Source organism: Callospermophilus lateralis, chromosome 14, assembly GCF_048772815.1.
Source record: "Callospermophilus lateralis isolate mCalLat2 chromosome 14, mCalLat2.hap1, whole genome shotgun sequence".
NCBI lineage: Eukaryota > Metazoa > Chordata > Mammalia > Rodentia > Sciuridae > Callospermophilus > Callospermophilus lateralis.
In genome coordinates this window covers 62,761,200-62,776,681 of record NC_135318.1, presented here as the reverse complement: position 1 = coordinate 62,776,681, position 15,482 = coordinate 62,761,200, and the positions used below count along the sequence as shown (strand labels likewise).

General features: G+C 43.2%; 1 protein-coding gene across 1 annotated transcript in view; it reads left to right on the top strand.

Annotated features, from left to right (window-relative positions):
* Positions 1–15,177, top strand: part of Tacr1 (tachykinin receptor 1) — a 149,391-nt gene extending 134,214 nt beyond the window's left edge. The window contains exons 3-5 of the mRNA XM_076833588.1: positions 11,684–11,834; positions 13,358–13,554; positions 14,886–15,177. Coding sequence (XP_076689703.1) covers positions 11,684–11,834; positions 13,358–13,554; positions 14,886–15,177 — 640 coding nt within the window. The remainder of the gene's footprint in view (positions 1–11,683; positions 11,835–13,357; positions 13,555–14,885) is intronic.
* Positions 15,178–15,482: the final 305 nt, after the last annotated feature.

The following is a 15,482-nucleotide window of genomic DNA, read 5'->3' as shown; positions in this document are numbered from 1 at the left end:
AGTTGTTTGAGTGAATACCCCTGGTATTTACCACCACTACCCACTGTTTTGTTCCTTTATTCACTTAACACATTTATGATTTTACATTTATTTACTATTATATTTCTTTACTAACTGTCTTCCCTCTACTGCTTAAGCTTCTCAAAGGTGAGACCAGGTCCTTTTTAATTATTACTATATCCTCACACATAACCCAAAGTAGGGAATTAATCAGCAGTTAGATGACTGAATGAACGGGGCCCAGAAAAAAATGACATGGCCTTTTTCTTCCACATTCCTCATCCATAACTAAAGACACCACCTCAACACAAGGATGACCCAAAACTTGAATTGGTGACCTTCGTAAACCCTAAATAGGCATGGTTCAGTATCTCAGTATAATAAAGTTCATGAAGCCTAGCTCAATAGGCCTGAGAATAAGAATTTCATTAGTAAATACCCTAAATAATTTTTGATGGTATACCTACCAAAAATTCCCTGTCTCTGCTTACCTCCTGCTTTCATATCCTGCCACTCCTCCCTTCATACCCTCCCCCACCAAAACCTCTTCCACATCCAAGCCGTATGGACTTTTCACCTCTATTGCACAGATTAGCTTTTCAATAAAAGCCCCCTTTTTGTGAGATGAGGAGGTTGCATAAAAGAATGATCCAGAAATTATTAGATTCTCTTTGGCCAACTTGGGGAAGTCGGAAAATCTGTCCACTCTCCCACCTTAAAAATGTTCATCCTCTCACATGCAACTCAAGCAGACTTCAAAATGATTCATGTAGCCTTTTGATCATTTCTGGGGGACATGTAAATTGTACTGCTCGATTTGTTAATGGAAACTGTAGCCCGGCAGCCTTTTGTGGCTCATGGCATAATGGTCTATTGTCTGTGCTGAGAAACTTCTGGCTGAGGAACAGAAAGTAGGGTGTTTGTTTTTCTCACATAGTTCAGTCAATTGAGAGTCTCTCTGGGTTCAGGGTTCAAGACAAGCAGAGGCTGAAGAAATACGAGAAGGAGTCCAGACATAAACAGGAATCCAGCTGGACACCTTCCAAGTCACCCATCTAGATGGAATCCAATTCTGGGTCTGCTTTTGTAAGCTGTGCTATGTTTCAATAAATTATCTGCCATGATTACATGCTGCAGATAAATTGTGTGCTTGACATATTTGCTCATTCTTGAAAAACTGTGGTTTCTCTGATCTGAGTGGCATTTATCCATTCTTCTTAGTGCATCTGAGCAGAAAGAGAAAACAGTGCAAAGGGTTGGGATGAGAAAAGGACAGATCTTTTTTCCATTCCCATTTCAACCCTGAGTGACTTGAACAAGGCAATTACCTTCCCTGTACCTTAATTTTTCAATTTGAAACAGGGTTAGCAATATCTGTCTCTTACCCGAAGTCCCGAAGGTAATGACATGAAATCAAATCCACTTTGCAGAAATATCTTTATGCTGAAACTACTGCACGTGGAAATTTCTATGTTGTCCACAAGCCCGTGGCTATTTACATTGTATCACACTTGTTCTAAATCTCTTCACAAGAAAACTTTTCTGCCTATTTGTTGGTGGTGGTTGTGTTAAGATTTGTCCTGTGGAGACAAAACATTTTCCAGTCACAACAAAAAGGGTGGGCATTTTACTCATGGGCCATGAGACTGGGCACTTAGTCCAGACTTGGAGACATGGCCAGTGATTAGTCACAAGCTATTGTGACTAGGATGGTTTTCAATTGTTTTCAGTGTTTTTCCAACCCAGAAACTGGAGGAAGTGTAAAATACCAACCAACACCCACATTTGTGGTGTAGCTTACCTATATGAGAAATGCTTAGTCTTATCAGTTGCCATTGTTTGAAGTAATTTTAGACAAAGCCCCACCAAAAATAATGTGTTCAGCAGAATGAAGAAGTATAAGCTTCGGTTCTTCTGCACACATCCCAGCCCTCCCCAGCTCAGCATTTATCACAGGCTGCAGCAGCCAAGGCAGAAGCCCACCCCGGATCTGTCACTGGTTACTCACCCAGCATGGACACACTGCAGTGACAGACTAGCCAGAAGCAGGGCATCGCACAATACAGTTCAGACCCACCCAGAGGGGTTAGAGTAGATGAGTTATAGGGGCTGGGAATATAGCTCAGATGGTAGAGTGCTTGCCTCGCATGCACAAGACCCTGGGTTCAATCCCCAGCACCACCTAAAAAAATAAATAAATAAAAGAGCTAGAATACCCTGGGGTTCAATCTCTAGTACCACAAATAGAAAGAAGAGAGAGAAAAAGAGAGTTATATCAGCAAAACCCTGAGCAGTGCTTACTGGTACTCAGAACAAACATGTCACTTACAAAATGCAGTGGGGTTAGAATATTCCAAGAAGGTTTGTATAACACTTGCTACACAAGTCACAAATTGGAAAACTGAACAATGACCTAGTCAGGGACGTGGGAGATGAGGGTGGGTAGTGGATAGCATACAATGAGTTCAAGCACATAAAGTGTGTGTATTGCTTTATTGTTTCATTACTGAAATGCCAGTTAGCTAAACAAGTATTCAGTGGTCCAGGTGCCGGTTGCAGTTTGGCGCCACCTAGTGGCAATTATCTACCTCAGCTTTCCGTAACTGGCTCTGGCTGGTTGGGATTTGTGGAACATCCCTCAAGGATTTCAGGAATTCTCAAAGAATCGGGCATCATTTGGCAGATTGGAAAGATGGACCAAGGAGCATAATATATATTCCGGGGATCTCTGTCTTGCTCTTTCTGAGGCAGGTTTCCCCTTCATCAGATCCCCTCCCCCACCTAATATGAGAAACAATGTACTCCTGGGAACTCTGCTGCCCCCATCATCTATCACTAGCCCACTTAGCTCCCCTCTGGAAATAATTTCTCCTCCTTCATTTTCTCAAAGCCCCACTAATCTAGAGTTCTTGGATAAGGCCTAATTTAACAAAGATTTGGGAAGTAAAATCAGGAATCACAGCATTGGACAGGATTATACTTTCTTGATATTTACTCTCAGACACCACTGTTGCTTGCAGTGCCTACAGAAAGTTTCTTGCTAGCCGTACCCTTTTGCAAGTTCTTCTTCCAACCACAGGGCTCCAGCTCTCTCCCTGCCACCACCACAGCTGCTTCCATTGCTTTTATTTTTCCCCACAAAGACCAATTCTATATTTTTTGCCTCATCCTGAATTAGGCTTCTGGCGACCTTTTTTTCCTATCCCAAATCTCCATAAGGTCTTAACCAAACCAAGGGCCATCTAATTTCCTCTCTTTCTGCAACATGATCTGCAGAAGCTTTTAATGGAGGGTTTGTTTTATCTTTGCATATCAACCCAATCAAGATTTCAGGCAGAATTATTAGCCACCTGCCTCCAGAGGTAGACATTACCTGCTCCTCCACTCTGCACCCCCACACACACACCCTACCCTACTCCTAAGCAGATAAGAGGGAGAAGGAATGAGGGAGACAAAGATGTCTTCCTTCATCTCTTGCCCTTCATTTAGCTATGGTCCTCAACCCTCCCTTCCATGGCCATGCCTGTTAACAATGGAGTCACCACCAACTGCCTCCACTTCCTCACTTCCCTTGACTCAGCCCACAAATATTCTAGCCATCGCTGACCAGCCTGGTCCAGCTTGATGAAACCAGACAGCAAGTTCCCAGCCTCGTTGTCCTTCCCCTCAGACTGGTTCCATCTTTCCCTGGAGCCTTCCTCCTGTCTGTCTTTAGACTCTCACCCTGGGCTTTTCTCCCCACGTATGGCCTCCTCTCTCTTCATTTCATGGCCATCTGCATCCTGTCACCTTCTCATGGTTTGGACATGAGAGCCTCCCAGACTTTTATCCCAGCTCCAGATCCAGATATATACCCACTTGCCCTCAAGGACAGTATGTCCAAAAGATAACTCCCCTACAGCTCTGCTCCTCCTCCCTGGGGCCCCGGCACTGGTTGGCCTCACTCTTCTCCACAAGTCTAACCCAGAAAGCCAGGATAATTATGCCTCCAGCAGCCAAGTCCAATAGCTCTTTCTCCCAGCTATAGTGCCTCCCAAATCCCTCCCCTTACACCCACCCATCATGACCCTAACATGGATCATCCTCACTTCCTCCAGGTCAAGACTCAGCATCCTAAGGATGCCACCTGTAGCCTTGCCCACCTCCATCCACCACCAGAACACAAGTATCTGACCACGTTAATCTTGTTTAAAACCATTTTATGGTTTCACATCAACTTCAAAATAAATCAGGATCTCTCCAGCCTATCATAAAATGCCCTTCGTGATTTGGCCTTTGTCTTCCTTTCCAGCCATGTCTCCTGACACTGCTGTACACAGCCAGCTTCCATTCAGTTCCACCCACATTCTAGGATCCACATCATGCCATGATTGCCCCACCCTCATGCCTTAGTACTTGCTGTTTTTCCCCACCTATAGCCACCTCACCATTCTTGGCCTGCCTACCTCCTGCTTCTATTTCAGGGGCTAGCCAAATAGCTCCTCCTCTGGGAAGCTTCCCTGATCAACTGGAGAGAGTGTTCTGTATTCCCATCACTCTCCATGCACTTAGAAGCATTACTGTAACTAGCTAATAACTTAGCTATATCTTGCACATAGGGTTATTATTAAATTTTGAATATTAATGTATTTATATCATATCTCTATTTACAAAGAGTTACTTACATCCCTCCAATGTCTCCTTGAAAAGGTAACCACTCTCCTCTTGCCACGTTACCCTCTCTGGTAGTTATCTGTGAGATCTTGGAGAAAGTATCAAAGAATGGGAGGACTCTTTTCAATGTCCCCAACCCAGAACCAGCTCAGAACCAGATATGTAATAAGGACTGAATAAATATTTGATGGATTTATCAACTGATAGGTTGCAATTTTTGCCAGCCTCCAAGAGAGCTTCAAAATACATGGGATTTGGCTGTGATCGTTGAATAAAAAATTGAGCTACAAAATGCTTGGGTGCTGCTTCCTTTCTCTACAAAGAAACCACACTGATCCGCAGATCTTTTTTCTAGGAAGTACAAAGGTGAGGCAAGTAAACAGTCAAGCATCTAGTGTCATCCTCTAATAAGGAGAGAGAGCCTGAGGGTCATTTGAGGAATTGCAGGCAGATGAGGCTGTTCAGCATATATAAAAGGAGAGATGATCCCTAAAAGCTCTCTATGCAAAAAGAGCTCTGGGGAAAGGCAAGTTCATGGTCATCTCATGTTTGCAGGGCCATCCCATGAGATGGGTTCAACTTGTTGCTTGTGACATAGAATGGATAGTGAGAGATACAGGGTCATAGGCTTTCACTCAATTTGAGAAGTAACAGCATCAGTCCCAGCCATCAGCAGCGGGGGTCTGGAAGTTATGCTCAGCCCTGGTTGCACAAGAGATTTACCTGAAGAGCTTCTAAAACTCTGCTGCACCCAGGACACACTGTAGACCAATTAAATCAGAAGAATTAGCATGCAATCCATGCACTGGAATTTCTGAATGCTCCTCAGGTGATTCCCCCCATGAAAACAAGAGAAAAAAAATGCTGTGTGCTACAAACTTGAACTTGCACATAAATCACCTGGAAGCCTTTAAAATGTACATTCTGATTTGGCCCATCTATAGTGGGGCCTGAGAGTTTGTACCTCTAACAAGCTTTCCTACAGTCACTGATGCAGACCCATCCAAGGTGGGGCCTAAGAATCTGCAACTCTAACAAAATCCCTAGTTACTGATGTAGCTCAGCTTTAGAGGTAGTGAGCAGAATGTCACAGGGAATATTCTAGAAGATGTTTAATGCTTATGTGGTATGTATATTGCAAAGGGTTGATGCCTTGGGTGGGAGCTGGGATTATACCAGGGCTCTTCAACTTTTCTGAAACTATTGAAATCTTCTACCCACCACCTTTCAAACAAAATCATCTGCCTAAGGTCAATGCAAAAACAAAAGGCAGAGCCACCTTGTTAGAGTAAAGATGGGGAATGCATGGCCATGCTCTCTTGGCCTCCTTCTTCCCCAACTCTAAGACACCTACTGTCTCCCCCAAGCACGTTATGAAGATCTCTAGATACTATTTAATAAGGCTATCCAGCTCGATTTCAAATGTAGAGGATTGTTTCAGAAATCAAAATTGTTGATACTTTGAACAATGAGGTAACTCCTGTTTTAGTGAGACCAATAAGCCCAGCGGTGAGCAGTAAGGCGTCAGGGCAGTAAGGACAAGGGAATCTGTGGGATTGGGGATACATGGTTTATATTCAACAAGCTTATCCCATAAAAGATGTCAAGCCCCATTTGCTGCTTAAAGAAGTGAACTCGATGGAGCCACAGCATGAAGTTGTTGCAGGCACCTTCCTTCTGAAAGTTCTGATGAGCACATCAGCAAGACTTAATGATCAAAATCAATGTGCTAGGTCCCCAGCACACATCTCATTTAGCGCACAAAGAACTCCCTTCTGTCACTGCCTCTTGCTTTCATGCCTGGTTCTTTCTCTGGCTTGCTTCTAGTGCATTGCTGACCCCAGATCCCTTCTCCCAAGGCAGATATTAATTCTAAGAGCTCATAAAATCCTGCCTGGCAGGAATCTAGGAAAAATCAGACTCAAAACCCAAGTGGAGCGGCACAAAATAGGATTACATTGTTTCACTGACCTGCTCTCTAAAATGATTTTAAAGAGAGAGAGAGAGATAAATGTATTTAGTTGACTCCAATTAAATACAGAATATGGTAAAATTCCTCCAGAAGGGTATGAAGGTAAAAGAAATGTATTTATTTAATTTTTTCTAATGATAAAACTTCATGCATTTGACTTCATTCATTTAGAATTTTTGATCATTTGAACACTGGATTGAGTGTTTGCAATTTCTAAGTAATAGGGGTTTTTCTGAGCAAGATTTAGGAGGATGTACCTGCACACATATATATAACAAATCCTGCTATTATGTATGATTATAATGCACCAATAAACTTTTTTTAATTTTAAAGTTAAAAAATAAAAACTAATGTGTTTTTTTTAAAAGATTTAGAAGCATGTGTTCAAATTTTAATCTCATCCAAGAACTAAGTCTACCTTTTCAGGGTGAGGGGCTGTATTGAGGAGTAGCCAAGGGTAGAAAAGCCTGCAAATTTGGAGACCTGGGATCCTGGGTAGGCTGAAATATTTTTATGAAATTTTTTAATTGTGAAAAAATACAGAATATAAACTGTACCCCTTTAACCACGTTAAAACATACAATTCAGAAGCATTAAGGACACTCACAATGTTGTACAATGATCGCCACTAACCATTTCCGGAATTTTTTCATCATCCCAAACAGAAAATATATATCCATTACATAGTATCTCCTATCTACTCTCCCCAGCACCTGGTAGCCTCTGATCTACTTTCCATATCCATGACATATTTCATGGAAGTGGACTCCCACAGTATTTGTTGGATTGTGTCTTGCCTACTCACTTAGCATGATATTTGCAAGGTTTATCTATATGTCAGAATTCTATTCTTTCATGTATTGGCCGGGGCCAAGGGCAAGGGGGAGCATTGTACGGAGATTGAACCCAGGGGTGCTTAGATACTAAGCCACATCCCCAACCCTTTTTAGATTTTATTAAAAGACAGAATCTCCCTAAATTGCTTAGAGCCTCCCTAAGTTGCTGAGACTGGCTTTGAACTTTCTATCTTCCTACCTCAGCCTCCCAAGTTGCTGGGATTACAGGCAATAATTCCATTCTTTTATAAAGCTGAATAGTAGTCTATTGTATGGATATACCACATTTAGCTTATTATTCATCTATCGGTGGACATTTGGACTGTTTGCACCTTTTAGCTATTGTAAGTAATGGTTTGCATGCATTTGTTGGAGTCAAGACTTTCTTTTCTTTTGTGTCTATACCTAGAACTAGAATTGCTGTATACTATTCTTATGCTCTTCTGAATTATCTCTTCTAGAGCATGGGAAAGCCTTGCTCTACCTGAATAGAACACTTTTTAGCTGAAATTAAATCCATATATTTTGTTGATTCCAAATAACAAAATGACTTTTCTTTCTTTGAAAAAGGAAGAATTATTAAATGGTTGATAAGTTATATTTACTGATTCGTCTTAGCATTTTCCTGTGGTCTGATTTATGAGTTCTTACAGTGTTCATAGTTTTAAAATGCAGATTTTATTTTGTACTTAAGTATGGTGAGGTCAACATATCAGGATGCAATTGCCATTAAGAAAATACTCTATGGGGCTGTGTGTAGCTCAGTGGTAGTGCACTTACCTGGCACGCATGAGGCACTGGGTTCAATTCTCAGTACCATATATAAATAAATAAAATAAAAGTCCATTGAAAACTAAAAAATATATATATATTTAAGAAAAAAAGAGAAGATACTTTATGGGCTGGGGATATAGCTCAGTTGGTAGAGTGCTTTCCTTGCATGCATAAGGCCCTGGGTTCAATCCCCAGCACCACACACACAAAAAAAGATTTATAACTCGCAGTACCCAAGATGAAGGGGCACAGTCCCATACCAAAAAGAAAGACTTCATGGGCCTTCTCAGGAAAGAACTAGTGAGGCAGAGTGAGCAGGTTTAAGACTGACCAGCTTGAATAATTTTAGTAGCTCTGGGGTGGAGGAGCTACCCTACTTGTCTGATATCTGGCTTCAGGATGATCAGGGCAGGCAAATAGTTTTCTGCAACGTAAGAGCCCAATAAAGCTTAAGGTTTAGATTGTTATTTTGCATATGGAATGCACATTCCCAAGAGAGTCATTTGTTATCTCTAGGAATTAGCTAGTCCTGGGAGAGGGCAGTCCCTGCCTGATCAGCAAGGCCCCCAGTGCAAAGCATCAGATACATCACAAAATGAATGTTTCTAATGAACACCTTAATGAACTCATTCAATCACAAACAACAAGGAGGTTCCAAAAAAAGACTCATTGGTGTTGCAGATCCAGGGTCTGAAACAGTGGTTCTCCATGCTAAGCATCTGTTAAAATAACTTAGGAATTTTCTAACCGGTACCTTTGGGCATTGATCATTTTAAAATCTCCTCTGGTGGTTTTCATGTGCATTTTTGGTTGAGAAACACTGGTCCAGGACAATCTTTTTCAGAGTCTGAACCAGAAACAGCAGCAGCAATGTGTCCTGGGAACGTATTATAAATGAAGATTCTCAGGCCCACCCCACGGTAGCTGAGTCACCCCACAGTAACTTCCAGGAGGTTCTGGGACCTGCCTGATAGTAAGGACCTGTGGTGTAGGGAGAGGAGCACCAACTTGACTACAATGTCCTTCCTTCACACTCCTGAGCTGACAGTTGCTCATCACACTCAAACCTTAAATGCAGTGGCCTGGTGAAGCTCAGCTAGCGTATTTTGCTACAGACCAAGTATCAAGTCTGCATGACACAGGGCCATTCTTACAGGGAGGTATCTTGGGGACATCTAGGAGGTTCTCAGATTCTCCCTGACCCTACAGTCTCTCTCAAAACTGTGCTCACAAGCACAGTCAGCACTGTATCCTGAAGGAGTGACTGAGATCAGGTGGGAAATACCATATGCAATCACTGAAGTGGTAACTGGAGAACCCAGTGGTTCTGGTGGAGGTAAAAACCCAGGGGACCTCAAGAGCCTGCTGAGGTGGAAGCAGGTATCTACACAGAGCAGATGAGCTCACACTCTGCTTTTCTGAATCAATGACTTACTACTTAAGAACTCCTCAAGTATCTTCAAACTGCAGATTTTAATATTCACAGGGGACTAAATAAGTGGCAAAACTGTGAGCCTTACAAAGAACCAATGAAAGCAAATGTAGTATGGAAGAGGGAGAAATTGAGTGAATAAGTGGATTTTTCCCTAAGGAAGAAAATCATTGCAGAGAATTAACATAGACTGTAACTAGAATGGATGAAAAGAATTTGCGGATAACTTTTCCTCAGTGACAAGAAACTGGTTCTTGGGTCTTAGACCTGCATCCTGATCCCAGTCAATCCCATTACCTGTAGTGAATTTGGACAAACTAATTAAATTCTAAATGTTATTCCTCATCTACAAAATGGAATTATGATGGTACCTACCCAATTGTTTGCTTTAAGGATTAAATAATAGAATGAAAATAAAATGCTTAGCATTGTGCCATTTATGAACACTCAAACTCTAGCGACCACATCTGCTACTAATGCTGTCATTAAGTTTGTTATTAGCACAGTGACAGTATTAGTCTGTTTAATGTTGCTATAACAAAATGTCAGCACTGCATACCTTATAGAAAAAGAGCACTATTTAGCTCATATCTCTGGAAGATCAGGAGCACAGCAAAAGCATATGGTCAACTTTGGCAAGACCCTCAAGGCAGATGCCATCACAATGACAGAGGTGCATGTGAGAGTGGCAAGCAGCATGCATAGAAGAGGGACTAGGGACAGGTACTGGGCTGACCTCTATCAACCCTTCTCAAGGGAACTAACCCAGTCCCAGGAGACCTGCCCTAGGCTCAGAAGATAGCATCAATTAATTTTTTAAGGTAGAGCCCTCATGGCCAAAGAGTCTCTAAGCTCCGCTGCTTAAAGTTTCTAGCATCTCAATATAAAACCACCACACCAAGGGCCAAGCTCGAAGAATGACACACTTTGAAGAACAAACCACATCCAAACCAAAGCACAGACCTAGAGCGAGTCTCGCAAGACATTAGCTATTCTCATTAGTAATACCACTACTACTGCCTCACGATTACACTCACGTCTGGGAACAGGCTGTAGCCAGATACACAAGCCAATGAACCCCCCCAGAAAAATGTTCTTCCTCAACATTCAGAAAACTTGCCTGAGTTTCCTACTTAGAAAAAATCTTGCCTTAAACAAAATAGGCTAAGTTATGCTGCCATAACAAACCTCACAACCTCAGCAATTTAACATTGGAAAGGTTTGGGGGCTTTTTTTTACTTGTTTGGAGTTTTTTGTTGTTGTTGTTGTTGTTGTTGTTGTTTTTCTTGCTTGGGTCCCAATCAAATGTGAGTCAGTTGATATTTGCCATCCAAGTGGTGACTCAAAGACCCAGCCAGCTTCCCTGTGCTCCTATATTCATGAAGGCCAGGCTTAGAAATGGCTTACACTTTGTGGCTTTCCCTCCTGGATCCAAGTTCTAGAACTAGAACTAGTCTTATCCTCTCCCCCAAGCTAATTAATTATACTGATATTTGTGAATCCATATATCTCATAGAATGAATTGAAGCTCATGAACCATTATGGTAGATGTCATTTAAATATACTAAATCCCAAGTAAAATTGAGCATAAGTGTAGTCTAACAGATATGAATTGAGTGGTACAATTACCTCCTTTATTCTAGATAATAAACTTCTATTTATGAAGCATAAGTTTGTATTCTTATATTTCTTGGGAGATGGGGTGGGACTAGTAATAATGAACTTAGCATGAACCAAAACTGTCATAAGTATATATGAATTCAGTTCCCTCTTATCAACATTTTTCCCCTTTAGAATCTGAACAAGAATCTCCATTATAGAAAAAATTCACAAGAAAAACATAAATCAAAGAGATTCACTTTCTCTGGTTTATACCCATTCACTCAGAGGTGGCTGCCTCTCTGCAGTGTGCCTGATAGCTCAGCCATATTGATATAGAAGGTTAGAAAAGGTGGCTGCAGAGCCTTAACCACCAATTATTTTTCCGGCTGACCTCTCTCCTCCATCTTACTGCAGGTACCACATCTGCGTGACGGTGCTCATCTACTTCCTCCCCCTGCTGGTAATCGGTTATGCATACACTGTAGTGGGGATCACACTGTGGGCCAGTGAGATCCCTGGGGACTCCTCTGACCGGTACCATGAGCAAGTCTCTGCCAAGCGCAAGGTGAGTAAGGAGCAGACAGCTCCTAACCGACCCTGGCTCAGGTTACAGGCTGGTGAGCAGAGCCACCCAGAGGCAGCAGGCATAAGACAGCCCTGGGTCTGGGTAACAGACCAGGGGAGGAAGAGAGCCACCTTTCTTCATATGTACATATACACTCATACACACTCAAACACACATTCATACACACTCACACACTCATAGACTCATACACACACTCATCCATACACTCACATGTACTCATACACACTCATACACATACACACATATATACCCATTCATATACATATAAACATACATACACACAATAGTAACCACTATTGTTTGTTTCTTGTTAACCCTCCTAGATATTGGCATTTAAAAATAAAATTAACATATGCTATTTTCTCTTTTTTATGCAAATAGTAAATGCATACTGTGGTCACATTTTTCACTTAAAATTCACAAGAATTTGAAAATCTTTCTGTTCCCTCCCTTCAGTTCTTCTTTGCATGGTATTTCATTATGGATGCTGTAGTGTTCTTCACTGAAGATTTCTTTTGGATAAAAAGAAGTTTATGTCATCCAGATTCTTAGAGCATTTGAGACACTATAACAAAATACCTTTGACTGCAAACTTACAAACAACAGAAATGGATTATCACAGCTCTACAGGCTGTGAAGTCCACTATCAAGGCACTGGCAGATGGGGTATCTGCTGAGGGCAGCTCCTGATTGGTTGGTGGAAGGTGCCTCACCTGGTGACCTCATATGGTGGAGGGGTGGAGGTTTCTCAGGATTCTCTGGTAAGGGTTTTAATCCCATTCATAAGGCTCTGCTCTTCAGGCCTGATCCCCTTCCAAAGCCACCCCCCCCTCCTACTACAACACCTAGAGGCTTAGGATTTCAACACATGAATTTGGGGGTGTCACAAACATTTATACCACAGCACACAAAATTCAGAAGACCTTCTTTTAAATCCCTTAAACATCGGATGCACCCTGGCTGCCCTTCCCCTCCCTCTCCTGCAGTCTCCAGACCCAGCAGCCTGCCCAAGCCCATGGCTCCTCTATTTACCCACCTTTTTGCTACTCCCTCCCTGGCCCTCTCTCCAGCACACCCCTTCACCTTTGCTTGTTAATTGACCTCCCTTGGCTTCAGCCTTTGCCCAGAAGAGTCACATAACACAGTTGTCCCCAAATGCAAGAGTACATCAGGATCCTCTGAAGGGTTTGTCAAGCATAGAATTCCAGGTCCTAGCCTGGGAGTTTCCAGTTCACTAAGTCTGAGGTGGGACCAGGAATTTGTATATCTAACAAGTTCCCAGTAAAGGTGATAATGACAGTCCTGGGGCCATACTCTGAGAACTGCCCACATAACCAACATCACTTAGTGCTGAACATTAAAGATCCTTTCTCCTCCTTGTAAGGCAATGTTCTAAATACCCCCCACCCCATATCACACCATGTGTGGTGAGGAAAGGGAGGAGAGGAAAAGCAGCCATGAGAGAAGAAGGATGTCATCTCACCTGCTGGCCCTCTTACCAGGTGGTCAAAATGATGATCGTGGTGGTGTGCACCTTCGCCATCTGCTGGCTGCCCTTCCACATCTTCTTCCTGCTGCCCTACATCAACCCAGATCTCTACCTGAAGAAGTTCATCCAGCAGGTCTACCTGGCCATCATGTGGCTGGCCATGAGCTCCACCATGTACAACCCCATTATCTACTGCTGCCTCAATGACAGGTGAGTACCCCATTCCCCACACTCTCCAGGGGCCATCAGCCACCAAGCAGCTGAATGAGCACAGAAAGAGACAAGAGGGAGAGGTGTGGACTGCAGCAAACTAACCATCACACTGTACAGCCCCTGCTCACAGGCCATGCAGAGGACTGTGGGCTCAGCATGGTCTGGTTGTCTTTTCTTTTTCAAGAGAAACCAGAAATCTATATTTGTGTGTGAGATCTTCTGATTTATAAATACTGGTAACTGAGCTGGGGAAGAGGGGCAACATAGGATTAGAAACCTTTGTGACTGGTGTAAGTGAACAAAGCCTGTAAGCTGGATCCTCTCCCAGTTTACAGCCCGGGCAGCTTTCCCCGGTTTCATCCATCATTTCCAGCAGGGTAGGGTAAGCAAAAAGAAGTCAGGGCCTCAGAGACCTGATTCCTGCCCTCACTTGATCAGACAAGGCCTGGGGGAGCCACCCTCACAGCAGAAACCAACCTCAGACAAGCAAGAGAAGGTAGAGCCCATCAGGAATGGCACTCAGCAATAGGAAATGCACTGTGGCCGGTAGAGGGCTTCCCAGAGGGGTCAGGATGCTAGACATCATCCAGGGCACCACCCCAGCCTCTGTGTAGGGGAGGGAGCAGACAGGAAGGGAAGGAACAAAATGCCTTCTATCCATCAGTCACCAGCCTGGGAAAAGCCTTCTGTGAGTGAGACACTCAGATCGCAGAGAGCAGGAAAGACATTCTCTTAAACTTGCCCAGATGGTTCTGTTAGTCTAACTCACAGAAACATCCTTCCCCGAAGAGCTTGATGACCTGCCTAAATTTTTTAGAGTAAATCTCCCTGCATATTATTAAATAAAGGTGGATTCTTCCTGTTTAGCAAACAGAAGAACTGAGGCATACAGAAGGGACATGACCAAGGATCATGACTCTGGCAGTCAGTGACCTGCTAGAGGGAAAGGACTGAGTCTTGCATTGTGCTTTGCTGTAAGCTTACTATGGTGCACACAGTAAATACTTGGTGAGTTTTAGGTTGTTGTTGGATTGGCCCAAAGTCTTCTGACCCCACACCAGAAGAGGGAGCATACATAGCTCAAAGACCACCCTGGATAAAGACGTACATTGCACATGAACATGGGTGCTGGTCCTAGATTTAACATTATTAGCTGACCCTGAAATCTTTTTGGCCTCAGCCTCTCCAGCTGTTTATTAACTTGCAAAATAATCAGATACAGTCACACTTGGGAGTGTCCTGTGTTGAGAAGCTAATGCAATGTAGGGAAGCCCCTTGAAAAGCAGTCTGTCCCCATGGGGTCACCTCCTTATGTGCTATCCTTCCAGGTTCCGTCTGGGCTTCAAGCATGCCTTCCGGTGCTGCCCCTTCATCAGGGCTGGTGACTATGAGGGGCTGGAAATGAAATCTACCCGGTACCTCCAGACCCAGGGCAGCGTGTATAAGGTCAGCCGCTTGGAGACCACTGTCTCCACAGTGGTGGGAGTCCACGAGGAGGAGCCAGAGGAAGGCCCCAAGGCCACACCTTCATCCCTGGATCTGACCTCCAATGGCTCCTCTCGCAGCAACTCCAAGACCATGACAGAGAGCTTCAGCTTCTACTCCAATATGCTGTCCTAGAGGGCAGACCCTTAGCAGGTGCAGCCACCACATCCTTGTCCTGCTTCACTCATGCATGGATATTTCCTTGATCTGGAAACCATCAGAAACACCTCAACATCAGAGCTTTTGGAGAAGAATCAGATGGTTTAGGGAAGACATTTCATCCTAAAGTCAATCTGGATTCTTCCATCTTTGCCATCCCCCATCTGTGTGACCCAAAGCAAATCTGAATTTCTCTGAGCCTGTAAAATGAAAATACTGCACTAGATTTTACCTTCCAGTTTATTCCATGATTCTAGAGATAACTTCAACTGCATGTGGGT